We start from the raw sequence: 20,309 nt of genomic DNA, 5'->3' as shown, positions 1-20,309 counted from the left end.
AGCAAACACTCTGTCACTGTCTAAATCTCATCAAACATTTCACCATTACCCTTTCAATGAAAATATCCAACTAAAACAAAAAATAAGATTCGTTTTAGGTCAGATTATCCTTTGAAAATTTTAAGGGTACAACATTAAAACATATCTGAAAAATATACAAATATTTACAAATATACAAATATACATATATACAAATATCTTTTATTTACATTTTTGGTGAAGCTTTCTAGAAAAGGATAAATTTATAGCGATATAGGCTCTACCTTACTTGATAATTTTTATATTAAAAAACAGTGAATGGTATCTTAGCTATGCCATAGATTTCTTATTTTTTTCTTCTGGTTATTTTAAATATTTGATAAAAATAACCTTTGTAATAAATTTTCCCATTCACCAAATTCTTAAAAACACTATCATCAAAAGAAAGAAAAATCAGGTTATTCATTTGTGAACTGTGTGTTTTGTTGGTTATAATGAGAAAAATTTGGAACCCACAGAATCATAAATTTACCTATAGATAGCCAAATATGAAAAAGAAAACCCACAAAACACTAATTTCAGTATTCAAAATATAGGCTTACAGATATGGGAATCACTAAACATTAATTGTTGAACATAAAAATGCAGAGAGCGATTTAGAGTGAATGTAAAATCTAAAATAATGTATATGCTTTAGTATCGCAGTATAGTGATATAGGAAAGACAGGCAAATTCAAGGAAACTTTACTTTTTTGGATTTAAGTCACTCTGGGTATTGCTGACTTTCCGATATACACTCAGTGTATCATAATATCCTCGTTCTATCCTTAAAATGCATGGTTGTACATAAGATTTTCATTATGTATAAATTCCAGCACACAATTATATTAAAACCTTTTATCTTGTCTCATACTTGCTAGGGAATTTTTTTTTCTTCAGGATTTATATCAGTCTCATTTTAAAATATTTACTTCATATTCATGTTCTCACATAGCTTTCAAAAATGCAGAGACCAGGAGAAGTTTGATTTGACTTACAAATATCTGCGTGTATTGTTTAGGCTTTCTGGGTTCTTTAGCTGATGCCAATATACTCTTCTTCTATGAATAGTTGTAGTTGATTTTAAATTAGTATATTAACAGGACACTCATAGAACTTCCCATGTGGCTCCAAAGGGACTTGCATGAAAAACAGGTAAAATATTTTTAATATTTCAAGAATTTTAATACCGTCTAACATTTTGTCACTTTAGTAGTTACAACAAATTAAAGAGTTTCATGGTTTCAGTTATCAATTTAAGTGACTTCTTGGCTAGCCCGAACTCATCTCTTGAAGATTAATTCTGCATTTCTACCTGCCAGCTGAGTTTCTCTGCATGAATATAAACCTAACTCAAATAAGTAAGAAGTTTATTACCTTATATTTTAAAACAAATCTTCAAGGGGTAACTAAAACAAATTAATAGGAAGTAAAAGAAACCCTTCCCCCCCCCCCCCCCAGTTTGCTTGATTTTTTTTTCTCTCTCAGTTAGATTGTCCCAAAATAAGATGAGCTGCCCCGAAATGTACTAAGCTCCACATCACAGGCAATTAAAGCTTAGGCTGGATAACAACTTGGCAAGGGATTGTGAAGGCAGGATTTGAATATCACATAATTGGTCAGACTAGATAACCTTTCCAGTCCCTCCTGATGCTGAGATTCTCTGATGTTATAAAGTAATTCTCATTCCCTTCTCTCATTATATACTTTAAAACTACCTTCACTGCTAAAACATGTGATTTACATCTTTCCACTACATTTCCACCTATCATTTATTTCCTGATATATTATTCAATAGTTTAATCCATTTAAACAAATACATGTTTTTAAAATTTCTCTATATCTTTGTCATTTTAAGGCTTTCTTTTTGCCTTCTCGGAAGTTTTAATCCTAACGTTTACAACCTCTGAATTCCAAATAATTTTACAAAATCTCCTATAAAAGAAGCAATAACTTTCTATGCTTAATCCAGATGAAAACTTTGTTCATATTGAATAGATTAACGTTGGGAGTCCTAAAATAGTTCACTTAACTTTTGAGATTAAAACACATATTTACTTCAAAAATAAACTGTGGTATCATTAAGCAGATGCCTATAATGTGCTCCTAAATATTTTAGTGAAACAGGATAGAAAAGACCAATATCTAATTGAATATCTAATAATTTTATCGTATTTACCAACCACAAATCTATGTTGGTTCATTAAATTTTATGACACCTTTGGAAAAACAAAGTTTTATCAATTGCTTTGGAATTTTTATAACATGACATAAAATGTTTCAAACTTGTTTCTTCCATGGAGTTATAGAAACATCCCACATAAACATTTATGTATATACTAGAGGCCCAGTGCACGAATTTGTGCATGGGTGGGGTCCAGCAGGCCGGGCCCCAATTGGGGCCCAATCAGGGCCAGGCCAGCTGGAGGAAGGGGCCGAGGGTGATTGGCTGGTGGGCCCACCTCGATTGGTGTGTGGGGGGGCGATCAGGGGTGGAACTGGCTCGGGGGAAGGGCTTTGGTCTGATCAGGGTGATGGGGGCTGATCAGGGTGGGGCTGGCCATGGGGAGGGGCTGTGGGTGGTGGGCCAGCCAGCCACACCCCCAAATGGGATGGGGGGGGCAAATGGGGGCCAGAAGCCTGGAGGAAGGGCCATGGGTGGTTGGCCAGCTGGCCCTGCCCCTGATCAGGGTGGGGAGCTGATCTGGGATGGGGCCAGGTGGGGGGAGGGGCTGCAGGAGGTTGGCTGGCTGGCTCTGCCCCCTATTGGGGTAAGAGGGGCAATCTGGGGTGGGGCCGGCTGCGGGGAGGGGCCGCAGTGGGCATCATAGTGACTGGTCATTCCAGTCGTTATTGCACTCCGCTCACTGGCTTTTTATATATATATAGATAGATGTAATACTGAGTTTGAATTGTTCAATCCTTTGAATTCTTTCAAAAAATACTAACAATCTCCAAAACTGAAAAAAGCTAAAAAAAATAATTTTTGTTTTATCATATTTTTAATTTTTTTACAGACAAAAATCCCCATTTATAAAATGGTAGTAACTATATTTGCAATTGTTTTAATAGTGGCATCAAAGTAAATCAAATAAGGATACAGTTAGTTTTTTTATAATTACCAAGCACATAGTTTATTGGCTTAAAAAAAATCTGGAATAGACAAAGAAAGAAAGAGGTAGGCTTCATGGATGCTTGCATAATAGTTAAAAACAGATGAATACAATATATAGATAATTTTGGCATGCTGTATATCATCATAAATTGCTACAGTATTTGGAAATTTCTTAGGTAAGTGCTCCATTGTTTACCAAATTCTCTAGTACCACTTGAATCAGCATTAAATCTTTCAAAAGATACATTTATTTATTTTACTTAAATCAGAATGGGTAAAATATATGCTAGACACATACACACATTATATATATGCCTACTTGATTTGCTTTAATACCATTGTCCCTGTCTGGAAAATGACAGTCATTTTTAAAAGTTGTGAAATACTGTAATGTAGTTGTAACTAAATAAATAAATATATATATATATATATATATATATATATATATATATATATATATACACATATATATATATGTCAATCAGCAATATAAACATATTTTTGTTGAACTGAAAAGTACATTCTGTATGTTATTTCTCTGTATTCATTTTATCCATTATGCAGCATCAATAAAGAATAGTTTTTGTCCAGCTGGTATGGCTAAGTGATTGAACACTGACCCAGGAACCAAGAGGTTACTGTTTAATTCCCAGTCAGGCCACATGCCTGGGTTGTGGGCTCGATCCCCAGTAGGGGGTGCACAGGAGGCAACTGATTGATGATGTTTCTATCTCTCTATCCCTCTCCCTTCCTCTCTCTCTAAAAATTGACAAAGAAACATTTTAAAAAAAGAATGTGTTTCTTTTTTTATGAGAGTTCTTCTTTTTCACAATGTAAATTACATTTGCTTAAATTAAAACGATGGTCATGTAAATAAATACCTTTGCAGAATGCACTAAAAAGTCACAACATGGAATCACTCAAAGGTCCATCCCAAGCACTTACCCCACAACATTTTTATCTGGCCTGAAAGATTTGTGTTGGAAGAACTCACTTTCAACACTAACAGCCCATCTTAGATACTTAATCTTCTGTAGCTCCCCAGTCCTGTCAGGTCACACCAACATCTGCTCAAAGTAAAACTATTAACATATTCAGAGTTCTCTCATCCACAAATAACCTTGAGAATCAAATCAAATAAAAATAGTCCCCCAAAGTTGAAGAGATTCAGCTATTTTAGGAAGGAGGTTGCATGATTTCTTTCAGGGTTGCTCTAATATCCTCTAGCCTGGAGGTTCAGGGGCATGTGTGTGATTTCACACTTGCCCACACAGAATATGGCACACTCCGGAGTGCTTCTCCTCCAATGAAGCAACTACCTGAAAAGGCCAGAAACATCCCCATGACTCATCAGCCCACTGATGTAGTTCGGTTCCCCTAAATCAGACGGATTTGTTATAGGACTGGGTCTCTTTTGCAACCTTTCCTGGATACACCTCTTTAAAACGCAACTTGCAGACCCAAGACAAATCGTCCTTTTCATATACATGTCTTCATCTATGTAAAATTCACATGGAGGCGTTTATTCGCAAGAAAATACTGAAGAGAGGTTTGGAGTTCATGCCAATAGATTGTAAAAGCTGTATTTAAAAAAACAGGTTTTGATATCACAGTGCTTTGATAACTTTCTTGGTCCCTGTAGATACCTTGTTAATCTAAATAATCTTAAAGAACACTGAATATTTTGGAATAAAAAATGGAAACATGATAAACATGTTATTTAAAAAAAAAACAATCTAAACTCTATACAGTACTCAAACTTTAGGCATAACAACATAGCTGCCATACTGAATTTGGTACACACACACACACACACACACACACACACACACACACACATTCCCCCAAATTCCACAGTCCCTTGGGTTTGAAATGACCAGTCCTATCCTTTCCTCTCCTTTTAATAAAGATAATATGGCCACTAAACTTGTGGCATTTTATGTGTAGGACATCAAGTAACAGTATAGTATAACACGGTATATAGGAAATTTATTCAATGCTAACATCATACCACCAGGCCTGTTCCTCCAAGGTTTTCATATATAAATTAGCAGAGAGCACTGTTCCTTTGCAAGAGCTGAGTTAGAGTTCCTTTGAAAGCTTTTTAAAAATAAGGTCGAGTTCATTTTATGCCTACAATTACGATAACTACACAACTCCGCTTGTCTTGGACAATTTATTGCATTCACTCCGGGAAGGAACAGCAAGAGATACAGAGATGATTCCCCAGACGACCTCCTCTTCAGTTTGGGGAGTTAGTGGGAGACGGCCTCTTCTCCAAGCCGGCCGCTGATGAAAGGGATCTATTAAAAAGAACTGCGTTTGGTTTACACTGCAGATTGAACGGAGCCTTAAATGACTGCGTTAGGATGACTGCAGTGGGGGTAAGGGTCGCCTCCCCTGGGTACACGATGTTGTAATAATACTTTCTCAGGGAGGTGCAGTAATTGTTCCAGCGCCTTGACTTAATTCTCCAGCGTCTCTCCAGCAAATGCCCCACGCACCTCCCCTCACACCAGTTTTCTTTTCCTCTCTCTTGGCAAGCGTAAACAGAGGAGGAAACATGTGTACTTTCAAACTGTCACCCATGTGTCATGGGAGTGGGGGGGGGGGGGGCGCTACTGCAAATCACTTGGAACCAGCTTCTAGGGGGGGCGGTCGGGGATGCTGCTCACCCCGTACCGCTCACAGTGCCTTCATCTGATGCCCCCGCCCGCCCCTCCTCGGGCCTGGGCTGTCATTTTCCAAACAGCCATCCCTCCTTTGCAAATAAAGTTAGAATCCATCCACAGACACAGAAGGCTGACTTCCTGTCATTCAATTTTACAGGGTTTCTCTTTGTAGAGCTGCCAGCTTGTGACCGATGAGAGAGAGAGAGAGAGAGAGAGAGAGAGAGAGAGAGAGAGAGAGAGAGAATCACTTGCTTCCTCGCTCCCTAAGCAGGGATTTGCCTGCGATCCGCGGCGAGAGGACTGCGGCGACTGATTTACACAGTTGGCGCGGAGGAGGGGCCGGGGGTGCGAGTGCGGGAGGAGGGGGGGGGGGGCGGCGGGGGACAAGCTGGCGGAGGCTCCGGCGATGGGCTGATCTGGGGGCTCCCCGGCGCCTCTCCCTCCGCGCGCGGTTTGGGGGGCGGCCGATGGATTTGCATTCGGGTTCCAGCCTGGCGTTTGGCTTCTGGCTTCCTCACCCCCCGACCCGGCGCTCCCAGTTTGGGCGCAGACGTCGGTAAGTAACGTGTAATCCGGTTTCAGTGATTTCCTAGGCCGTGAAAGTGGCACTTTTAAAGCAGGTCAGTCTCCGGAGAGGCTGCCGGCGCGAGCGTCTCCTTGGCCTGAAACGTTCCGCGGCCCCCTTCTCCGCCCTCCCCGCCCCCCCCCTCCCCGCCCCCCGCCCCCCGCCCCCCGGGCTGGAGAAGTGAGGGTGTTCGAATGGTGAGCTGTCAGGGGGCTCGCTGTCTGCCTACAGTATCGCCGCACCTTCGTGCTTGGCCCGAGATCCCCCCCCCCCCCCCCCAAGGTTCCAAGTGGAATGTGTGTGCACAGCCATACTGTGGGATTTGTATCCTCTTCCTCTCTCCTTCCTCCCCACCCCCCACCCGCTTCGCCGTCTGGCCAATGCTGGGATCTGGGATCTGGTCGCCCCCTTCCTGCATCCTTCCTGCCCCTCCCACCCCTCGCCTCTCCCCTCCACGCCACCCGTACCCCCACTCCCACGGACCCAGAGAACCCAGAGCAAAGACACCCGGCGGCCGAGGCGAGGGCTAAGTCCCGTCTCCGGTGCGAGGAGGCCTCGGGCGGGCGGGGATTGCGCCGGGAGCGACCACCTTTCAGGAAGCAGGAAAGAGAGAGGGAGAGAGAGACCCACACACCCAGCCGGGGCTCTCCGGGACCGCGCAGCTCCCCGCCGAATCGAGAGCTCCGAGATTTCCCCGGTCCAAGGAACCCCCAGTTCTGGGACGCTCACTCCGCCCGCCCGCGCGCCCGCCCGCCCGCCCAGGGCGCGTAGAGCCGCGGTCGCCAGCTCCCCGCCGCTGGCCTCGCCGCGCTAGGTGAGCGCCCCGCTCTCCCCTCGGCATGCAGCGACCATTTCCCTGCGAGCCTCCGAGGTGGCAACACTGAGGATTACAAGCGTGATTCGGTGGCCTTTCCGGGAAAGTTGGTGGCCGGAGGAGGAGAGGCGGCCAGGCTCCGGCGCGATGGATACCCTTCAGCCTTCCGGAGAGTTTGCAGCTCCCGCGGGCCGGTCCCCCGGAGCCCGGCGAACCGCGGAGAGCGCGCGCGCTCTGCACCGATAGGTACCGGCCGCCATCCTTCCCCACTTTGCCTAATTGAAACCGTGTCTTTCTTGGATGTAGGATGTGCTGGGTAGAGCACACGGAGAGTTTGGCCGCGGCGGCTTCGGCACGCTCACAGGTGCTAGGGGGTTTGTTGCCTTTTTTTGGGAAGTGGATCGTGTAAGTGGTAAGGACGGCGGTGGGAGGAGAGGTCCCGGGGACCCTCGGAACCTCGGACCCCTTTCCTGGGAGGAGGAAATCGTGAGTAACTCCATCAAATAGGGCAGGTGGAGGAGCGGAGCGCCCCTCCCCCAGTGGATCGCTCGCTCTGGTGGCAAGAGAGAGAGAGAGAGAGAGAGAGAGAGAGAGAGAGAGAGAGAGAGAGAGAGAGAGAGAAGGAAAAAAGGGGCTCGGGCTTTTTAATCATTTTCCATTTCTAAACAGACCCATTGTGTCTTTCGCCTGGCGGCCGCAGAGGACACACACGGATCTGTAGAAGGCTCAGCGCTCTTCAGAAAATGAATGATGCAGCATTTTAATTATGTTCCAGGGCAGATAGTTTTGCTTCCATATTGGAATAGTTAAATTTGCATGTGTGGGAAGGAGTGGGCTCGGGGACCAGGCCAAGGGGAGGGAGCGCGAGGAAACGGGTCCACTGGGGAGAAAGGGCTTCTTGTCCTCCCCGTGGACAAACGATGCCGGGCGCTCCCAGCAGGAAGCGGACGAACCCAGAGGTCCCCCCCCCTCCCCCTTCATCCCAACTTTTGGAGCTCTTCCTATCGTCCACACACGCTATACTGAGATCAAGGAAAGGACATGGGTGAAATGTCCTTTAGGATGGGGGCCCAGATCAAGAACCTGGGGTGGGGGGGTTGTATATAGTTCAGGATTAAATGATTGCAGAGGGCCTTTTGCTATCTCCGGGATGCTTATGGAAGTCTCCCGGTTACCCATGGATTCCATAGCATCATGGGTTGCCTTAACATCCGTGAAACAGTTACCGCCCCTGCACATTGGGTACAAAAGGTGGAGTGTGTGTGTGTGTGTGTGTGTGTGTGTGTGTCTGTGCGCGCGCGTGCGTGGGAGGGGGAGGTTGGCAGCTGGTGATGGAGATGGGATTGCTCTGGTTCTGAGCTCAGGCTGTGGGGTTGGCCTGGGAGCTCTCTGAGAAGCAGGGTGGGTCTGGAATATTCAGGACGTGGTGTATTACAGAACCCTGCCCACCTGCTTACTTGGTCTCTGATCGCTGCTTCCAATCTTAGCGACTGTGGAGCAATGGGTACTTGGCATTTTTAAATGCACAACATCGGGCAAGTGGACTATGACTGACATTAAAGGGACATGCTGTTGACTTGGGGGATTTACATGTATATTTTAGGATGTAAGACATGGACACATAACACTGTTTTTCTTTAAAATTTGGTTTTGTGAAAAGAACTTTAAGGGAAAGCCACTTCTACTGCCTAACTTTGAGCCCTTGGGCAATTGAGGTTCAGTGGTTCAGTTGAGGATTTTAGCCACCAGAGCCCCTCCCTTCCCCCTGAGTTGGTGACAGGATTGGTGTGTGGGTATTGGGGCGGGGGGGGGGGGGGGGAGTTAGGAGGCAGGAGGTGTGCATCCATGATGGATGCACAGTTTCCACTAGCTTAGTGGACTTGCTTGCTGCACACTTGCCCCTATCCAGTTTCTCCACGAAGAGGCATTTTGTTCCCCAGCAGAGAGGACTATAGAACTGTCCGTTGAGCTTTAAAAAAAATTCCTCATACAGGGTTCCTGTAATCTGGTAGCCCCTCAATACTGCAGGTCCTTTTGAGTGTCATCATCCGCACCTCATGACTCTCTACCATCCACTTTCCCAAAATAGTTGGACCAAATAGGTATACTACTCACCCCCCGACCCACCCCCATCCCTGCGAGGTCTTCCCCAGTGGAAGCAAGTGAAATGTGTCCTTGTTACCCAAGTGTTCTTCGTCTCCTTCCAGGACATGGGTTTCTCTCTGTTGGTAAAAAGGTAGAAGGAAGCACATGGCTGATGAATCCAGGGGCAATCAGAGGCTTTGAGCTGCAGCACAATAGAAGGATTCCTGGTGCAAAGAGATCGAAGCAAAACGCAGGATAAACTCTGTCCAAGTCGCTCGCGTGCCTGAGCTCTTATTCGGGACACCCAGGCAGAATTAGCTAGATTCAGCTCTTCTGTTTCGGACACCTGGGTTTTCCTTTATCCCTCTCTTTGCAGAGAAGTGTCTGTGCTGTGAAAAGGATAATTCTGAAAGGTAGTCATAGTTTTGAACCTGGTCTCCACCAGAGAAAGGAGCTTTGGGAACTGGAGGAGCAAACCACTCAGGCGATAGTTTCCTTGAGAGTTAAGAAAAAAGAAAAAAAAAAAAAATGCCTACAGCTCTCCCCCCCTAGCATCTCCACCTTTCCCACCAAAGGAATGTTTCCTGGTAGGTTGGTCCTTCTCCCTTCTGTTTCTTATCTTGACAATTTATCTTGATTCCCTCCACTTCTTTTCTCTCTGCTTAAAAACACACACACACACACACACACACACACACACACACACACACACACACTTTAGTCTGGGCTTCCTAGTGCTCATGCCTGACCCCATGCTCAGCGCATCCCCCTTCCTCTTGGAGCTCCTTTTTCGTGACGTGGAAAGCCGGTTCCAGGGTTACAGCTCATATTGGGGAGGGGGGCGGGGGGAGGAAGCCAAGGAGAGAGAAGTCTGAGGTTCAGCCCTGTGCCGGAGCCTGCCTTCCTCCCTGCCTTCCTCCCAGTGCCCAATTCCGTGATGAGCTGCTGGTACCCACAGAAGGCAGCCTCCGCAGCGGCGGCAGCAGCAACCGCGAGGCTGGGAGCCTGCAGCAGCCCCTTCTCCTCCCTCCTCCGCGGAGAGTGCCAAGTGGCAGTTCTGCATCCAAAAGGAGCCCATTGAAAGGCCCATTGCATTCCCAGCACGTCTCCAGCTGGCTGCCTTTGCCTTTTTTATTTATTTTTATCTTAGTCTATCCCCCACCCCATCTATACCCCTTTGCTTCAGCTTCAGCAAAAGGAAGGGAGGGAGAGGGAGAGAGAGAATCCTTAAACTCAAGCCTTTCTTTCTCCCCCCAATACCCCCCAATGTCCCCTGCAATGTCCAAAGACATATATATATATATATATCCTGCAAAATAGGTAAGTCAAAGACAGCTGAAGTCTTGTTTACCTAAATGTCAGGAACCTCAAAAATAAAATACAACATTTTAAATTAAAAAAATGGTGAAGAAAGAACTTAAGTAGATTTTAATATTTTATAAGGGAGACTAACTGATACTGCAATGTAGTCTCATCTGCCTTCTCTCTCCACCCCCCTCTTTTTCATTTAATTGTTTCTAAAAATTGAGTATTGAATGCCTGAGGCAGATTCCTCTTTGCTTTCTCACTGGTTCTCCTCTCCTTACAGCTGTGTACATACTGTGCAAGTTGACTGTGAAGATTTATTCTTTTCACTCCCCCTATAAATTATAACATTATGCTTTAAGTTAGAGGGTTGCCTGAATATTTCCTTAATGCATGTATCCAAGTGTGGAGAGAAAATATATGTGAAAAAAAAAAAAACCAGTTTATTTTTATTGATTAAAAGCAACCCTTCAATTTCGGTGGACAGGTCAGTGACTCCTAAAGGGCAATGTAATAAAGCTGCATTATTATAATTTATGTATGTATGCATTTTCATATACTGATGACGTTAGGCAAGGGGGAAAATGCCATGGTGGAGGCTCTGTATTTATTATTAGCACAGTGCACTGTATTTGTTTCTTTGGATTAAAAAAGAATGACATGTTTCCTTGAAATGTATTTCATGTGATGGATCATTTATCAGCAGGTATGTGTCAAGGTTTCCCCCTTTCTTGCCTTTAACTACTCTAAACAGCCACCTGCCCTTCCAGTTCCAGCTTTTGACAGGGTTCTTGAGTTGATCACGAAGGCACAGATGAGCTGTTAATACAGACACTCCCAGGTCCAGCACCCTTTCACTGTCCTTCTCTTTAGCTCTGACAAGTGCATGGACTTGTTCTTTAGAAAGGATAATCACCGCTGAAAGGTTTAGTCAAATGATGCACATATATAGAAAATATTTAATTAGAGGACACATCAATAATCTGTGTTTGGGCAAAGGGAGTGGAGGTACAGTGTGTTACTGAGCAGACACGATAAGCATGATGTGATAATTTCTTAGGAGAAATCTTACATTTTCCTGAGATATCAATCATTTTATACATCCCAACATCGGATAGTTGGGCAATGAGCTCATACTTTATCATACTCTTTAATCTAATAACTTTTATTTTAATCATGTATTTTCATGAGAAGAAACCTATAATTTAGAGAACATTTTTTTTCCCATCAGAGTTTCAATCAGATGGGGCAATGAGCTCATACTTTCTCACATTCTTTAATAACATGTCTTTTCATGAGTAGAAAACTATAATTTAAAGAACTTTTTTTTTCTCATCATCCGAGTTCCAATCAGATCTATAATGGGCACCTCTGATGCCAATGTGAGTTTTAACAGGCAAGCCAGTGTAATGGCCAAATTATTGCCATTATTACTGAATCTGCCTATATTTAAATGCATCAGTTACCAATTCCCTTACTTGCTATAAGCTTGTAATGAAGGCTCACAATGAAGGCTTCTTTTATTCGTTTGACATGCCTGGATAATGTCCTCACATGATACAATATTTCTGTTTCCTAAGTTTAAAATATAGGGCAAAGTAGGCATGTTGATATGTCCTTTTGAGTGTCAGTTCAACAACTGCTAAGGTTTTGACTTCACTCTTAAAAAGCCCCAATGTAGGAGTCAATTAGAATATGCATATGACTAATAGCTAAAAATCTGCATCTTTATTTCTGTTGCAGTTTTGTAATCAACCACGAATGATGAAACCTTCCATAGCTGAGATGCTTCACAGAGGGAAGATGCTGTGGATTATTCTTCTAAGCACAATTGCTCTGGGATGGACTACCCCGATTCCCCTGATAGAGGACTCAGAGGAAATAGATGAGCCCTGTTTTGATCCATGCTACTGTGAAGTCAAAGAAAGCCTCTTTCATATACATTGTGACAGTAAAGGATTTACAAATATTAGCCAGATTACCGAGTTCTGGTCCAGACCTTTTAAACTATATCTGCAGAGGAATTCAATGAGGAAATTGTACACCAACAGTTTTCTTCATTTGAATAATGCTGTGTCCATTAACCTTGGGAACAATGCCTTGCAGGACATTCAAACAGGAGCTTTCAATGGTCTTAAGATTTTAAAGAGGCTGTATCTGCATGAGAACAAACTAGACGTCTTCAGAAATGACACTTTCCTTGGCTTGGAGAGCCTCGAATATCTGCAAGCAGATTACAACGTAATTAAACGTATTGAGAGTGGTGCATTCAGGAACCTAAGCAAACTGAGAGTTCTGATTTTAAATGATAATCTCATTCCCATGCTTCCGACCAATTTATTCAAGGCTGTCTCCTTAACACATTTGGACCTGCGTGGAAACAGGCTGAAGGTCCTTTTTTATCGAGGGATGCTCGACCACATTGGCAGAAGCCTGATGGAGCTCCAGCTGGAAGAAAATCCCTGGAACTGTACGTGTGAGATCGTGCAACTGAAGAGCTGGCTGGAGCGCATTCCTTACACTGCCCTGGTGGGAGACATCACCTGTGAGACCCCTTTCCACTTCCATGGGAAGGACCTGCGGGAAATCCGGAAGACAGAACTCTGCCCCTTGTTGTCCGACTCTGAGGTGGAGGCCAGTCTGGGGATTCCCCACTTGTCCTCAAACAAGGAGCACGCGTGGCCAACGAAGCCTTCCTCGATGCTGTCCTCTGTCCATTTTACTGCTTCTTCCGTTGAATACAAGTCCTCGAATAAGCAGCCCAAGCCCACCAAACAGCCCCGAACGCCAAGGCCGCCCTCCACATCCCAAGCTTTCTATCCTGGTCCCAACCAACCTCCCATTGCTCCATACCAGACCAGACCACCCATCCCCATTATATGCCCCACTGGGTGTACCTGTAATTTGCACATCAATGACCTTGGCTTGACTGTCAACTGCAAAGAGCGGGGGTTTAATAATATTTCTGAGCTTCTTCCAAGGCCGCTGAATGCCAAGAAACTCTACTTGAGTAGCAATCTGATTCAGAAAATATACCGTTCCGATTTTTGGAATTTCTCTTCACTGGACCTCTTGCATCTCGGGAACAATCGTATTTCTTATGTCCAGGATGGGGCCTTCATCAACCTGCCCAACCTGAAGAGCCTCTTTCTCAATGGCAACGATATCGAGAAACTGACACCAGGCATGTTCCGAGGCCTACAGAGTTTGCACTACTTGTACTTCGAGTTCAACGTCATCCGGGAGATCCAGCCTGCAGCCTTCAGCCTCATGCCCAACCTGAAGCTGCTGTTCCTCAACAATAACTTGTTGAGGACTCTGCCCACGGATGCCTTTGCGGGCACCTCCCTGGCGCGGCTCAACTTGAGGAAAAACTACTTCCTCTACCTTCCCGTGGCTGGTGTTCTGGAACACTTGAACGCCATCGTCCAGATCGACCTCAATGAGAACCCTTGGGACTGTACCTGTGACCTGGTCCCCTTCAAGCAGTGGATCGAAACCATCAGCTCGGTCAGTGTGGTGGGGGAGGTGCTGTGCAGGAGCCCCGAGAACCTCACCCACCGGGACGTGCGCACCGTGGAGCTGGAAGTGCTCTGTCCAGAGATGATGCACACCGCACCAGCGGGAGCATCCCCGGCCCAGCCCGGGGATCCTCACCTGCAGGGGGCGCCCACCAGTGCATCGCCCTACGAGTTCTCTCCCCCGGGGGGCCCGGTGCCTCTTTCCGTGCTGATCCTCAGCCTGCTGGTCCTGTTCTTCTCCGCCGTCTTCGTGGCTGCGGGCCTCTTTGCCTACGTGCTCCGCCGGCGCCGGAAGAAGCTGCCCTTTAGAAGCAAGAGGCAGGAGGGGGTGGACCTGACGGGAATCCAGATGCAATGCCACCGGCTCTTCGAGGACGGGGGAGGCGGGGGAGGCGGCGGCGGCGGCGGCGGCGGCCGACCCACTCTCTCCTCCCCAGAGAAGGCCCCTCCGGGGGGCCACGTCTATGAGTACATCCCGCACCCAGTGACCCAGATGTGCAACAACCCCATCTACAAGCCCCGCGAGGAGGAGGAGGCGGCGGCCGTGTCCTCGGGGCAGGAGGCAGCGGGGAGTGCGGAGCGCGGGGGTCCTGGGACCCAGCCGCCCCCGGCCAGGGGCGAGGCGCTCCTGGGCAGTGAGCCGTTTGGCGAGCCCCCCAAGGAGACCCCCAGCAACTACCGGACCTTGCTGGAGAAGGAGAAGGAGTGGGCCCTGGCCGTGTCCAGCTCCCAGCTCAACACCATCGTGACGGGGAACCACCACCACCCGCACCCCCACCGCCCGGCAGCAGCCGCGGGGGTGGCAGGGGTGGTAGTGGCGGGAGCTGGGGCAGACTTGGCTGGGTTCCGCCACCACGAGAAGAACGGCGGGGTGGTGCTGTTCCCCCCCGGGGGAGGCTGCGGGGGCGGCAGCCTGCTCCTGGACCGCGAGAGGCCGCAGCCCGCCCCCTGCACGGTGGGGTTCGTGGACTGTCTCTACGGCACCGTGCCCAAGTTAAAGGAGCTGCACGTGCACGCCCCTGGCATGCAATACCCAGACTTGCAGCAGGACGCCAGGCTGAAGGAAACCCTCCTCTTCGCGGCCGGAAAGGGCTTCACAGACCACCAAACCCCCAAAAATGATTACCTCGAGTTAAGGGCCAAACTTCAAACCAAGCCGGATTACCTCGAAGTCCTGGAGAAGACAGCATATAGGTTCTAACAGAAAAAAAAAAAATACAAATACATTACTACTGTTTTTTGTTGTTTTTTGTTTTTTGTTTTTTTTCTTCAAAAGAAAAGGAAAATGAAAGAAATATATCCCCCTGTTCCCTTTACACTGGTTCCCCAAGAAATCCATTCTCACAAACGTTCCTGCCCTGGACTGGAACCCAAACCGCATGGAAACTAGAAAATACAAGATGCGCGTGCTCCCCTCTCCGATGGGATCGGGAGGCAGGGCCATCCTGAGATCATTAATCAATGAAGTGCCTTCGCAGACTTTTGCCAGCAAATGTTATCATTATTTTTTTTATACTGAAACTTGAGACTTTGACTGTGCCATGTATAAGGTATATTGGGGATCGTTGTATTGATCCTAATGAAGTAAAATTCAATGTATCTTTTTATTTTCAGTAACTTTTCTTCCCCACCCCCCACCCCCACCCCGCCCCCCAAAATTGAGTTCTGTTCGACAGGGAGCGGAGAAGACAAATTGACATTCGTGGCTCTCTTCCCTCTTCCCATCATGGCACAGATCCTGTACATGTATTACCAATGCAGTTTGCTGCATGCCTGGACACTGCAAGACGGGGAGGGAGGGGGCGGGTCTTGCTCGAATGTTCTCACCCACTCTTTTTTCTCTCCCACACGTACCCACAGGCAAATCACAAACCCCTGCCCACAGGTCCCTAAACCTGCAGCCTGAACCCTCTTGCTTCTGGTGCAGGTACACGGGTGTACACACACACACACACACACACACACACACACACACACACACACGCAGATACCCCTCCCATTCAAATCAATGTAATTATTTCGGGTTTGATCCACTTGTCTCCTCCCCATAGCTCTGCCTTCCCTTCAGCCCTAGTGTATAGCTCACAACATCCCTCCTACCACCCAGGAAGAGTCCCGTTCCAGGCTGGACCCCACGGCCGTGGAGGCCTGGTGGTTCCACAGCCTGGGGCGCACACCTAGGGATGAGCATCCTCTTTGCGACACTTCGTCCTGACGCCAAGATATTTTGGAGAACATCTGCACTTTCTTATATAAATATATATAATATTAAAAAAAAAAAAGCAACTGGTATATATCACTAACAGCTTTGTAGGAAGCACTTTTAATGTTTTCTCTCACACACAGATTCAAAAGAAATGTGCATATATTTATTCTGTAATTTCAGTTATAAATTGTAAAGGTAATGTTTAATCATTGTATAGTGATTATGCGTCCGGTATAGCTTTCCTAATAAAAAAGTTTTTGAAAAACATAATACATTATATATAGAGGATACAGAGCTTGAACCTTAAATTCCAGCTATGCCATGCCTTTCATGATCACATTAAAAAAAAAATCTTTCTTTTCCTTGTTATACAGAAAGCTAGTTTATTAACAAGTTTGATGCACTGTGATGTTGATAAATCTTATACCCCCCACCCCCCCCCCCCCCCCCGCCTCCCGCCCCATCCCATACCAGGATACAATTGGGACTTTAAAAAATCTGATTTATACCGTTTACTTCTTGTCTCTTGGATTATGTATTTCAAACTTAGTACCCCAACGATGCACCACTTTTCCCAGGCAGGATGTAATTGGGAAAAATAAGGTAACCATGTTGCTAAGACGTATAGAATTAATTAAGAGGAGGTAATCAAGGATCCAGGCATCTTAAGAGAGTCACTGACAAAAAGGAAAAGAAAAATTGCTATTCTTATTAAAAAAAATGTGCACTAAAGTTACACACACATGCACACACCCCGATAAAAAAAAATCAAAGGCCTCGGAGCCAATTTGTCAGAATCCTGTTATCTGTGAAAGTTGTCACATATTTAGCTACTGGTTTTGCCAACCACATACTGCAACTGGCCCCACTCATGCTTGAACTAAGACAGAGGATGTTGGATGAATTTCTCATCCTTTATGACACAAAAAATGATGTTCCTAAATTAATCTGACAATAACCCAAGTTATGATCCATTTACATGTGAGCGAAACCAAAGAAAATCGGATTTTTAAGGTGCCAGTATCTTCCTTATGAAAGAATACCATACAGAGCTCGGGAGGCACTTATCTCATAGTGCCATTAGAGGGCAGCAGAGCTTCAGAGAGTCATAGACCCTGAGCTGCAGAATTGTGCATTGACCCCAGCTTTCTCTGCTAGTGTTTCCTCAAGCTGCCCTTAGTAGAAATTATCATTATGTGTTGAATGTAATTCACAAGTCACTGATGCCTTACATCCCATTTTTTCCCCCTTCGAAAGAAGACCAGCAGCTTCTAAAGCTGTGCAACTGATATAAAACTAAGGCATTGTACTTTAAAAAAAAAAAAAAAGCCCCATAAATGTCTATGATATATTTATATTTCTCTCGATTAGTTATACATGGATATCAACATAGGTATGCATAAAATAAAATAAAAACACACACACAAGTATATCAATATAAAAAGCAATTTTTCAGGGCTACTTTGCATTTGACACATTGTACCTAAACCTTTTGTCCTCCATTATTTGAGGTATATTTTGGAATTACTTCAGATGAAGAAAAGCCCACTGGCAGGATTCACTATTTCTCTACATACAATATTGAAATGCAGTGCATCTTATGCAAGAGAATCAGACCCACTGTTAAATAGGTGTTATTTTTCTTTTTAAATGTTTTTTCCTTTTCTTTTCACTTTCCCATAAGTCAGCTTTTCATAGTTATTTCGCTATCCTCATTCTTTTTAAACACTTCTTTCTTAAAGTCTTTTTCTAAGGCACAGAAAGTCAGTACTAAACTTTAAGTGGTTTCAAATCTGATCTATGGAGTCCCTCCAAACTAGTGATTTATCATGTTCCCATCCCTCTTAATTAAATATTTTAGTGGATAGTAGAAAGCATGTGCATAATAAAAAACTCAAAGTGCAAGGCTAGATACTTCTGACAATATTCATCATTTTCTAAATAACTGCACACATTCATAACATGGTAAATTACACAAATCAGGTTAAAGTGCAATCCCTAATGATCCTGGTGCTTTTGACATTTGAGAAATGAGTATCCATAAATCATATTAAATTACAATATACCTTGATAATTATAATGTTTATATTTTATTTATTAAATACAGAAAGTAAGACTGTCTTAAATATAGGTAATAATTTTACCCTTGAGTGAGAAATAAATTTATTTAGTGAAAATAAATTTATATGAGAATGAAATTTTGTATTAAAGAAAATATTTTATTTTGCATCCATGGAGTTTTCTACCCCTTGGCTAGGTCACTTATTTTTGCTGTGTATTAGAATTACTTAAGTTAACTTTAGTTTATAATACCAGATATGCTTTCTTAAAGTACCATGGGTATTATTATAGGTACTATTATTAGAACTTATTTCATGTTTGTTTGTTTTTTTGTTTGTTTGGTTTTTTTTTTTTTTGCTGTAGTAAAGTGCTTATTTTTGAGAAAAATGCACATTGCTATTCACTTCATAGTGATGGTCAATTTGAATAAGAAGACCTGAATCTAGTGGATATTTGCTAGTATTTCATTGCTATTTTATTATAAATTTTAGTAATACTATTTAAAATAAAATGTATTGTAATGTCCCTGTAACTATGAGATGGTGAGTGAAATATGATTGAAAGTGAAATATTGGTCTGATTCAGTAATAGTTTTCACATATTATCATATACAGTTTTATTTATGTGGATGCTTTTATATTTTTATTTTAAAAGCAGTATTATTTCATCTAATTGCAAAATACTAAAAATATGATGATGATGACAACCATATTTTAAATAAAAGTTTAGAGAGAAATCACAAGAAAAAGTTTAATGACTGAATTTAAAAAGTTTTGTTTATTTTTACCTAGAAATGTTAGTTGTAAACCCTTGATATCTGAAAATAATATTTGTGCTTAGCATTATGAACATTGATAATGCAATTGCAGAAGATAAGGACTTTAACTACTGAAATACATTATTTTGATTAGTTTAGTGCAAATTCATTGCTCATACAGTCCTATCCTTTGGCAGTTATATTGTGTAAGCCAATAAATGTTGCATTTTTGTAAAACGGCCATGACAAAGAACACACTAATGAGATGCTTCAAAGTATGTGACACCTGACTGTAAGGAGTCAAGATAATATGAGAGGAAATGGTAATAAAAGAATACTCAATCTTAGGTTATTTGAGCTATAACTTATATTTAGCTCAAAATCTTTAACTATGAAACTTCAGGTGAACAGAGCATAAATAGCTATCACTAATTTCACCATATAAGTATCCTGTTTAATATACTATAGGCCTTTTAAAAGTAATAGGAGCAATAACAATCATCTATGTGTGTGTGCGTGTGTGTGTATACATATATATTGTACTATTATATATGTATATACGCTGTATATGCATGTATATAGTTTATATATGCTGGATTATACTTACATGTAAATTAGGCATTTTCTCACATGTATAACAATTTCAGTTTTATGCATTTATTTTCCTTGCTTCTGTCTAACTACTGTCCAACTGAAGCTGGATGAAATTATGAGTCTTCACTTTAGGAATAGTCACATGTAAAAAGTAACACTGTAATTAATATTTCTGAATTTAAAATTTATTTTATTTTCCAATTTTCTTCATTTTGTTATTTAAATCATAGAGGAGAAATTTCAGTCAAATTGTGATTTATTTTAAGTCTTTATAGTAAAGAAATTAATCTCTTATAAATATGCAACATAAGTCAAATGGAAAACAAGTGCTCCTTTTTCATTTTTCTATTTCTAGAATAAATTTTATAGGTGAAACAACTTCAGTAGATTTATTTGATAAGACCTTTGTAATTCATCTAGGTATGTAGAAAAAGTGAAATCTTGAAGGTCAATGTAAGAGAAGTAAAGAAACTATTTAATACATTCATAACTCTATTTTACTTATTTTGAGATCACCCTTCATTTAAAATGTATAATAGTATAAGTAATAATAAAAATACAGATGGTTATTTTCAGTATGCTTTTACAAAATCTAA

The 20,309-nt window shown here is 43.4% G+C and overlaps 1 protein-coding gene across 3 annotated transcripts; it reads left to right on the top strand.

Moving 5' to 3' along the window:
• Positions 1 to 6,192: 6,192 nt before the first annotated feature.
• SLITRK3 (SLIT and NTRK like family member 3) lies at positions 6,193 to 17,532 on the top strand. 3 transcript variants are annotated; one of them, XM_079767290.1, is made up of 2 exons: positions 6,193 to 6,361; positions 12,318 to 17,532. In XM_079767290.1, the coding sequence occupies exon 2, from the start codon at positions 12,336 to 12,338 to the stop codon at positions 15,294 to 15,296; it is 2,961 nt and encodes a 986-aa protein (XP_079623416.1). In that variant the 5' UTR covers positions 6,193 to 6,361; positions 12,318 to 12,335; the 3' UTR covers positions 15,297 to 17,532. The 3 variants fall into 3 exon arrangements, with proteins under 3 accessions (XP_079623416.1, XP_079623418.1, XP_079623417.1); XM_079767292.1 differs by lacking the exon at positions 6,193 to 6,361 and adding an exon at positions 6,763 to 7,184; XM_079767291.1 differs by lacking the exon at positions 6,193 to 6,361 and adding an exon at positions 7,289 to 7,430.
• The last annotated feature ends 2,777 nt before the right edge of the window (positions 17,533 to 20,309 follow it).

The sequence above is a fragment of the Cnephaeus nilssonii genome, assembly GCF_951640355.1.
Source record: "Cnephaeus nilssonii genome assembly, chromosome: 3".
Taxonomy (NCBI): Eukaryota; Metazoa; Chordata; class Mammalia; order Chiroptera; family Vespertilionidae; genus Cnephaeus; species Cnephaeus nilssonii.
This window is presented reverse-complemented; position numbering and strand designations above follow the sequence as displayed.

Excerpts from the sequence above, each read along its gene's own strand:
- SLITRK3 (XM_079767290.1), top strand. The coding sequence starts at position 12,336 with ATGATGAAACCTTCCATAGCTGAGATGCTTCACAGAGGGAAGATGCTG.